Source organism: Lingula anatina, chromosome 6 (genome assembly GCF_051362555.1).
Source record: "Lingula anatina isolate TDL-2025a chromosome 6, LinAna3.0, whole genome shotgun sequence".
NCBI lineage: Eukaryota > Metazoa > Brachiopoda > Lingulata > Lingulida > Lingulidae > Lingula > Lingula anatina.
The window spans coordinates 22680874-22691305 of record NC_141772.1 but is presented as its reverse complement, the minus strand read 5'-3'; the positions used below and the strand labels follow the sequence as shown (position 1 = coordinate 22691305).

At 40.1% G+C, this 10432-nt stretch overlaps 2 protein-coding genes across 2 annotated transcripts; both read right to left on the bottom strand.

Moving 5' to 3' along the window:
• LOC106152742 (uncharacterized) lies at positions 1–1267 on the bottom strand. Its single transcript, XM_013526457.2, has 2 exons — positions 619–1267; positions 1–353 (listed from the first exon to the last, which is right to left on the bottom strand). The coding sequence occupies exons 1-2, from the start codon at positions 1265–1267 to the stop codon at positions 1–3; spliced, it is 1002 nt and encodes a 333-aa protein (XP_013381911.2).
• A 2237-nt stretch (positions 1268–3504) lies between these two features.
• LOC106180302 (uncharacterized) lies at positions 3505–6131 on the bottom strand. The gene is made up of 2 exons (XM_013564260.2): positions 5480–6131; positions 3505–5209 (listed from the first exon to the last, which is right to left on the bottom strand). Exons 1-2 carry the CDS (start codon positions 6120–6122, stop codon positions 4917–4919), a joined length of 936 nt encoding a protein of 311 aa, XP_013419714.2. The 5' UTR covers positions 6123–6131; the 3' UTR covers positions 3505–4916.
• Between the last annotated feature and the right edge of the window lie 4301 nt (positions 6132–10432).

Sequence of the window (10432 nt, the reverse complement as noted above, 5' to 3'; positions counted from 1 at the left end):
CTATTGTAAACCTGGATGTACTACAAGATCATCTGGATCGTACGTGTCATTGAACACAAGCTCGGCCCGGGGATTTCTGCTGGGTGGCATGTCAGCACCTGCGCCACCTACACCATCGTCATCACTCTCACCACATATCTCATACAGATCATTGACTCCAAGGCAGATCATCATGATGTTCTTGATGCAGAAAACCGAGATGTCGTGGCTCAGCAGGTGCCAGAGATATATGCGGATGGCCAAGAAGGGCACGTTGACCAGAAGTATGTGGGATAAAGTGTATATGAACTGGAATCGTTCAGAGAATGGCCGCTCCCCATAGAAACTATGACTCAGGACGACAAAGCAAAAACCTAAAAAAGAAAAACTGTTGCAACAATAAAATGTACGATTTAATAGTATTATTTGTTACAATTCTGGATGAAAATAAAGTGAAAAAGAGACACACCAAGATTAATATAACCTGTGCAAATGAAAAGAAAAATTAAACCTTCATTATAATACACTTGTTTTAACTTATACTTTAAAATCCATATAGAATAAAAAGACCACTTTAAGAATCTTTTAGTCTTAAACTTTAGTACATGTACAATACATTGATTGTTTGAATTACTGTACCTGGTATAATAAAGTTAATGCAAGGAAACGATATAATAAGATTTTCCAAGAAGAAAGGCAAAACAAGCCTGGACTCCTGCACAAACAATATCTCCAGAAACTCCACACTATCTAGGATATCAAACGGCACAGCAGCCACCAAGGTCTGTATGTAATGTTTTCTCTCCAGCGTCTGTCTCTTATTGTGCTGACTTAATACCATGAGCAGGAAAATCGGAGCAGTCAACGCCAGAGCTGTCTTCAGAAAGTTTGGTCCAAGGATGTCATCTTCATCCAGCCCTGCGGCTATACCGGTATGTTTGAAGATCAGCACCACCCTGGGGACCACGAGTCCAGAATAAGTAAACCAAGCTACATACCCCAGGGGCAGCAGACCCAAGGCACGCCCATGGCACAGCTGCGACTCTGACTCCTTGCTATTATTTTTGGTCTTTCTATAGTGCTCCACTGCCACCACAAATGCTGCCGTGAAGAGAATGGCGGACACAGCATCTGCCACGAACCAGCAGAACCAGTTTCCACCATAGTGGAGGTAGAGGAAGGTGTCCAGGATCCCTCCCTGCAGAAGAACGAGCAGTATGCTGACTATTCTGGTGATGACCTCCCGGGTCGTGTCACACACCTCGTAGCACACTTTTCTGCACGGCATCGTTTTGTGTTAAACCTTGAAGTCAAATGATAATGGCGTTTATTGAATGTCTGCAGCAGATGTGCTGCTGCACTGCTGCACATGTGCGGTGGGCTCTAGAGTGTGGAGTAGTCGCTCGGAAATATGCGGCGAAAATCTTAGAATGGGTTCCCATGCCTAGATCGATCCATCTGGATCGGTCTAACTCCCTGGGGAGTTTAACTCAATTGCTATGAGCTTAACCGGCTTAAAAGTCTGTTACGCCTACCAAATCAGCTATAGGGTCTAAAGATTATTACCCCCCTCCCAACAGCTTTACTATGCGTGACAGACATTTAAGCCGGTTAAGTTGATAGCAATTTAGTGAGACTTCCCAGGGGGAAAGATCAATCCAAATATCTGTGGGAATGGTCCCTTAATTAGTTCCTGCAAGCATATACATGCACACCTTTTTGTAAGTGATATGTACCGTACATAATAGTGTGCAACAAACTTAAAGTTTTGTCAGGAGTATGCAGGAGACTTGGTATTTCAACAGAATAGTGCCAACCGGTGGGTGGTAAGTGTGAAGCAAACTAAAAATGTCTAGAGTACTGTACCTGTACATGTACATGTGTATATACCACTTTGTAAGCTCCTACATGTTAGATCAATATTCTGGCACGACTGACATCGTTATACCGGGTGTTCTGAATTCCTCCACGAACAAATTTACCAAACTCTTACATATATTTATCTACCCTCAAAATATTACAATAAAATATATACCTACGGTTGATCTCTATAGGTTTATAGTCTAACCCGCCGAAGTAGTGCGTGCTTCATGCAATCCACGGTTACTGGGGTAAATATAGCCAAATGCAAGGGCGGACTGGGGTATCTGTCAAAATATCAAATAAAAACTCGGCGATAACCGCTGTTATCCTACATCTGCACTTGTAGCTAACGGACGGGATTGTCATGCAGGTCACGTTATCTGAACGAAACGGCTGAGCGGGGAAGATAACCCTTCGATCTTGTCCTGCGTTGCTAGTTCTTTCATTTTATTCGTCTACTACATGTACATGTGGCTGCTGCATCGCATCGCCAGGGTGGTCTGTCTGCATGAAATGTGCATGTTCACAAACGTCCACAAGTTTTCTATGTATAACATGGTTGTAAAATCGGTTAACAGATATATATTTGACAAATAAAGGCATTTTAATTTGGAAAACAAGATACCTGTATAGTGCCTAAATATCTCGACTACGTAGGCCAAATGAACGATAACACGCCGATAAAGCCTCTAGATGTGTCGATCGCACCTAGAGTAAACACTTTACGTGTACCGTACCTGTATGAACCACCCTGTTTTTAATAATAATAATAATAATAATAAATTTATTTTAAGTCTAAAATCCATTTTAAATGTTCAGTAGATTTTACATAAAATATCATAAATAATACTACATAAAATATCATAAATAAAATCTAGGTAAAAAACAGCCATTATTCCATACAATTAAATGCAATTAATACAAGATTTATAAAACCAATTAAGAGTTAATCAAAATATTTCCTAAAAAGGTATGTTTTGAGTTCTTTTTTAAAATGTTTGGTAGACTAAATTGCTCAGATTTCCAGCGGTAATAGATTCCATTCCTTTGGACCTGCAGCTTTAAAAGATATATCACCGTAGGTTTTTAATCGCATTTTTACTGGGTTGAGTAGCAATTGGTCTACAGACCGCAGATTTCGCATTGGAACATAGTGACTGACGTAGCGTATTAAGATGAAGATGCATTGTACAAGCAGCTTTGTTTTAAACATACTCAAAACATATCCTATATCCCTCCGGGTGTGCCAACGCCAGTGGTCAGCGTTAGCCTGCGTACTAAACTAACGGATCCCATGTGTTTGTTAATTTTGCGCGTTGGTAATTCTTCTCATACGTTAATGCTAGGCCTATACGCTAGCTGTGTCAGTGCATTATTGGTATAGAGACACGAATCCACTGCAATAAAATAGCAGGAAAACCCATGATTAAAGAAAAAAAAATAGTTGGGGAATCAGTTAGTAAATTAAGAAGGATTCTTGCTTTCTTTTATGGAATGTGCCATACCAAATAGTGTATTATACTTGCGCGGTCGGTCTCCCACAATTAGCACATGAGGCTGGAGCTCTGGCTGTGACAGGGGTTTCGAAATTTTTTAGTTTTGGATAAAAGACGCAACGGCAGATCGTTGGTTTACAAAAGGCAGCACCAATCCTTTTTTTATTTACAACTGCCTCGACTGAAATGAGATAAGTGTAAGCATGGACCCGCAATGCTTGCTGGGCTGTTTTTTTACGAATACAAACATTTAAATTAACAACTAAAATAATTTTTCGGATTTTTCAGATTTTCGTCTGTTGACACAATAGAGCAAATGTCGATTTACTTGCACCGATATTGTAAAAACTTTTCGTATATAGCTCATTCTTATCGGTGTCAATGTTTGTTGCCTACTCAGTATCACACTTTGTTGGGGCAACGTTTTTGCGCGCGGTAAATTGAGATTGTGGATGCATATGTCGACTTACAAAGATTGCAACAAAGATGGGAAAAAATAGTGGTTCAGGGTTGCGTCTTTGGCGTTTGATATCAATCTTTTTTTCCCCGGATTGTTTTCGTCAAGCTGTGATCAGGGGAGCATTTTTCTTATAAATAATACATGAGATAATTATAATTACTTAAAAGTAGTTCAATGCTCGAATTTTTAAAACATTTTCTTGGCTCTTTGTTTTCGGTGAATTTCGCCACCAGGGCTGAAAACAGACTCAGTTGATGCAGCATGACATATTGCGTTTGCAAGCTGAGTAAACCGCAGATCATGCCACCAACAAGTGATGCTCTCCACTTGATGCAAGTACATTACCAAGCAATGGTATGGAGAAATGCTCACTGCCCCGTTTCTGAACTTCCTGCACCTGGCGGTATGGGATGGAAACATAATGAATAAAGATTAAGGCCCATCCCCATGTCATTGAGCCAAATTCCCGGAGGTTGCCAAGAATTGATTTCATGCTCCTGTCAGAAACAGTTCAGGACACGTCGTTGCAAATGCCACAAATCTGGTTTAAGACACAAACTTTGTGATGTTTGCGATTATAGACAATTGGCTCCATCATAATCTGTTAGCATCATTGAGAACCAGTGAAGATGTTAATAAAAGTAGTTAATTTGCATAATGGAGCATCTAACATCTGATTTATCACATTTCCTGACCTTGAAAACATGGGTGTGGGCACTTCATGTGTCATTGTTTGCTTGCCTAGTTACAGATCGAGATACAGAAGTAAAACGGTTTTTCACTAATGGCGGGCCTAATTTGCATATTTAGGAAAATTATGTAAATCTAATTCTAACAAAAATGTCTTAATGATGTCCCTCGACCCTGAAAATATAGGTAAAGACACTTCATTTGTCTAGTTACAGAGATATTGAAGAAAAGTACTAAATAGTGTCATTAAATTGGCGTTGAAACGTTGATCATGGGTGCTTAGGTAAAAGGAAAATTTGAGAAACCGATTTGTACAGGTAAGCCTCGCCCTTGATTTTGACCCAATTACGACAGGCTAACCATAACCATTGTTACTAAATGGAGGGTGGACTTTCTGTTACACGGACCCTCAATTTCGTTACACCGATCTAATAAACCCTCCTAGACGACCTGTATTGTAACTCTATTTCTTCTGCATCATCATCATCGTCACCCTCACTACAAACTTCATACAAGTCATTGACACCAAGAGAGATCATCATGATGTTCTTGATGAAGAAAACCGAGATGTCGTGGCTCAGCAGGTGCCAGAGATATATGCGGATGGCCAAGAAGGGAACGTTGACCAGAAGTATGTGGGATAAAGTGTATATGAACTGGAATCCTTCAGACAATGGCCGCTCTCCATAGAAACTATGACTCAGGACGACAAAGCAAAAACCTAAAAAAGAAAAAGTATATTGCAACAATAAAGTGTACAATTTAAAAGTATAATTTGTTATAATTCTGGATGAAAAAAGTGAAAAAGAAACAAACCATGATGAATACCATGTGCAAATAAAAAGAAAAATGAAACCTTCTACATGTATATAATTAAACACGCGTTTTAACTTATAATTTAAAATCCATATAGAATAAAAAGATCATACACTGTAGGAATCTTTCAGCCTTAAACTTTGGTACAATACATTAATTGTTTGAACTACTATACCTGGTATAATAAAGTTAATGCAAGGAAACGATATAATAAGATTTTCCAAAAAGAAAGGCAAAACAAGCCTGGACTCCTGCACAAACAATATCTCCAGAAACTCCACACTATCTAGGATATCAAACGGCACAGCAGCCACCAAGGTCTGTATGTAATGTTTTCTCTCCAGCGTCTGTCTCTTATTGTGCTGACTTAACACCATGAGCAGGAAAATCGGAGCAGTCAACGCCAAAGCTGTCTTCAGAAAGTTGGGACTAAGGATGTCATCTTCATCCAGCCCTGCAGCTATATGTTTGAAGATCAGCACCACCCTGGGGACCACGAGTCCAGAATAAGTAAACCAGGCCACGTACCCCAGGGGGAGGAGACCCAAGGCACGCCCCTGGCACAGATGCGACTCTGACTCCCTCCTATTATTTTTCGTCTTTCTATAGTGCTCCACTGCCACCACAAATGCTGCAGCGAAGAGAATGGCGGACACAGCATCTGCCACAAACCAGTAGAACCACTTTCCCCCATAGTGGAGGTAGAGGAAGGTGTCAAGGATCCCTCCCTGCAGAAGAACGAGCAGTATGCTGACTATTCTGGTGATGACCTCCCGTGTCGTGTCGCACACCTGGTAACACACTTTTCTGCACGGCATCGTGTTGTGTTAAACCTTGAAGTCAAATGATAATGGCGTTTATTGAATGTCTGTGCACAGCAGATGTGCTGCACATGTACGGCACGCTCTAGAGTGTGCAGTAGTCACTTAGATATATGCGGCAAAAATCTCAGGGAGCATTCGCATCGAGAAGAGCCGAGCTCTAGTAAGGCCGCGACCTTAACCTAATGGTCTCTTCGCATCTCACACTCCTCCCCGCGCATCGTCCCTGCTGGGGCACACTAATTAAATCTCGGCTCAATCCAACCGGTCGCGGGATGTCCGACGCGCGGGGAGGCGTGTGAGAGGCGAAGAGACCATTACATGATTGAGCATTTTCCCTTTCATGTAGGTCTGCCATATTTAGGTCGCGGCCTTATTAGACCTCGGCTCTTTTCGATGTGAATGCTCCCTTAGTTCTTGCAAGCATTTACCATGCACACACATTTGTAAGTAATATGTACCGTACATAATAGTGTGCAACAAACTTAAACTTTTGTCAGGAGTATGCAGGAGACTTGGTATTTTAATAGAACAGTGGCAACCGGTGGGTGGTAAGTGTGAAGCAAACTGAAAATGTCTAGAGTACTGCACCTGTACATGTACATGTGTATATACCAATTTGTAAGCTCCAACATGTTAGATCAATATTCTAGCACGACTGACATCGTTATATCGGGTGTTTTGAATTCCTCCACGAACAAATTTACCAAACTCTTACATATATGTATCTACCCTCAAAATATTACAATAAAATATACCTACGGTTGATCTCTATAGGTTTATAGTCTAACCCGCCGAGATAGTGTGTGCTTCTTGCAATCCAGGGTTACTGGGGTAAATATAGCCAAATGCAAGGGCGGACTGGGCTATCTGTTAAAATGTCAAATAAAAACTCGGCGATAACGGCTATCATGTCATATATCTGCATTTGAAGCTAACACAGACGGGATTTTCATGTAGGTCACGTAATCTGAACGCAACGGCTGTACGGAGGAGATGCGGTAATTTGATAACCTTTTGATATTGACCTGCGTTGCTAGTTCTTTCGTTTTATTCGTCTACTACATGTACATGTAGCTGCTACATCGCATCGCCAGGATAGTCTGTCTAAACTGTGCATGTTCACAAGCGTCCACAAATTTCCTATGTACCTGTATAACATGGTTGTAAAATCGGTTAACAGATATATTATATTTGACAATAAAGGCATTTTAATTTGGAAAACAACATACCTGTATAGTGCCCTAATATGTCGACTACGAAGGCCAAATGAACACGCAGATAAAGCCTCTAGATGTGTCGCACCTAGAGTAAACACTTTGCGTGTGCCGTATAAACCACCGTGTTTTTAGCGTATTAAGATGAAGATACATTGTACAAGCAGCTTTGTTTTAAACATACTCAAAACATCCTACAGTTTTGTGCAGAGAAGGTGACATTACGGATACGCTTACTCCAAAAACGATTAAGTTGTCTTACGTACGCCCCTTAAGAGGACAAAAGAATTGTGTGAAAATCCGTAGGCTAAAGGACAATGCCGACTTACGTACATCTTACTCACATCTTACGTACATCTTACACACATGCAGCGATGAGTAAAAAGGGGTGGGCTTATGCAAATAGGGTGACGGCGGGGTGTTTCTCGCCTTACGGCAACACAATCATGTTTGAAAAGAGGCGTGATATATGATCTTGCTTAATTGTGGGCTATTAAATCGTCCTCTGTTACGCTGCGACGTGACCCTTTGCCCTGGTTAGAATGGGAAGTTTAAGAGTAATTCACATTGATTTACTGATTTCTTGTAAATGATACCTTTGTCAACGAGTCGGTGATATGTCACGGTATTGTGGTCTATAATAGTGCAGGTCCAGTTTCCCGCTAACTGTGATGCAACCCCGGCATAACTTTGACTAAGTGAGTCAGTGAGCCGACTTTAAAATGGCCAAAAAAGAAAAATAAATAAATAAAATTTAAACCAAAAATAATTTCCCTTTTTTCACCGACGTCCGACTAATCATACTGTTCAATCGGAATAACATAAATGCGAAAACTAATAAGTTAATAAGTTTCACGGCACTCTCACGTCACATGATTGCCTACAAGTTTAACGAAGGCCATTTGTGCCAAGGTAAACGCTTGGTTCATTTCCTCTAGCTTCCGGTTTTTAAGCCAATCAGTACTTCGTTGATATTTTACACTACACGTACTACTACATGTGTCAAATTAATGCAAAATGGCGGGAAAGTGTGCTGGAGTAGCCGTCTTGATTTAAGCAGGAATTTGACCACTGTTGTGTGGCTCAGTTTATAGTGAAGTAGGGACCAAAATTATTATGCAAAATGGTCTGTCCGGTCAGTGTTACAGATGTTTTAGGCAATTTTATTGACTGCTTTCTATCAGAAATGAACATATCAACTGCACAACTTGCGTTACATGTGGAGTGTTTCAAGAGGGAACCAGCAGCGTAAAAGCATGTTTTTTCTTATTATTTTGTAATTTACAAGAATGATTCGTAGAATTGACATTTATTTAGACAAATAAAATATTGAGAAGAAATTGCTGTTTTTGTCCAAAAATTGCTTTTCTCTGTTTTAGTTTTTACCATTGTCTAATGTAGTGTTGAAAGTGAGTTACCAAAAAGTCATGATTTTGAAATATATTTTTCACCCCCTCCGACCTCTGTCAAAAAATTGTTTAAGAAACAATAAATTAAAGAAAATCTGCCCAACCCGCACTGAATAGTGTGAGTGACGCAATGTTACCATTGCATGGTTGTTGCTCACTGGATTTTTCTGAATCTGAGGGCATGTGGGCATGTGCCATCAGATTCGCGCCTGCTGGACATGCCAACAGACTGGTGATTCTACGTGTTACACCGCCTTATATAGCTTTAGGAGTGACCTTTGACCTGCATTAACCCTCATTGGGTAGCGAGTGACGCAATGTCTAGAAACCATTGCATGGTGTGTGGTCACTGGATTGAACATGAGTCTTCTTGCTTTTCTTTCTTTTTTTTTCATTTGAAGGAATATGTTACCCCAGAAAAAGTTGAATTGCATACGGATTACTTATACACTTTCAGGTATGCTATGACCTCGCGTTTATGTAACTTAGCGACTGCATTGCGCATAATTTGAAAAAATGTATTTTTCAGGGCGAACGGTGCCATTTGGTACGGTTAAGAACTATGATTCAGCTAGTCTTAATTCTAATTTCAAGAGGGGACCAGAAATCTGGATGTCCGACCAAGCAAGTCTAAACATGTCGGAGCTGGACGATTTGGGGTTTACCGTACAGTTGTACAAGTTAATTTATGTAATTTTTTGTGTTAATAAAATTACATTATTCTTTTTACCTACTTTATATTTTTATAAATTATATTTATATTATTTATCAAACTATTCTCAAAATAAATACAACACAGACTACAAGGATGCCCATTTACCTTCACCTGCAGTTCTGCACGCGATTTTTCTTTTAAAAGGTGTAACCCTCATTGAGCAGTGCAAGTGATGCAATATCACCAGTGCATGGTGGTTACTTACTGGATTATACTGAGGCTGTTGGTCTTTGCAGCAGCCTCGCCTGTTGGCAAGACCAACAGACTAGTGAAAATATGTAATGTACCGCCTTTTATAGACCCCGGGTTCGAGTGTCCTTGAACTTGACCCATTGTGAGGCCCTTAATATCGGTGTTGTTTTCTTTTCATTTTTAACCAGGAAGCAAAAGACTTGCTTCACGTTCACGACAGTTTTCCTTTTTTTCTGTCTCTCTTTCATTTAAAGGGTTATTTAACCTCAGAAAATGTTGAAATGTATATGAATTGCTTATACATTTACCCTATGACCACATGTTTATATAACTTGCACATAATTTGTTAGTTGGTGGTTATTATCGCTAGGGAATCTCCAAACATGAATCAGCTTTAAATTAACCTGAATTGAAAGTGTTCCTTTCAAGTTAACGCTGTCCCTGGTTTTATATCTTGTTCTGCTTGCTTGACTATCGCCAGAGGCTTAAGGCGTGAATATCACTGTACCACTACCTTTGTTAAACGCACAATTACAGGCCAGTCATTATCAGTGGGGGTGAGGGGGGGGGGGGGTAAACACTACATCAATTGTATTACAGTATTTAGAGGCTGTGTCTGCTTTGACAAGAGTCAGTATGGTGTACAATTCTAGATAGTAAAGAGTTGCTAATAGTAATCCGTAATTATGCCGTTTCTTTAGCACATCCCTCCCTCCTTGATTTTTGTTTGCTTACTAGTCGATACCCTATTTAGCGCAGTCTAATTTTAAGAGT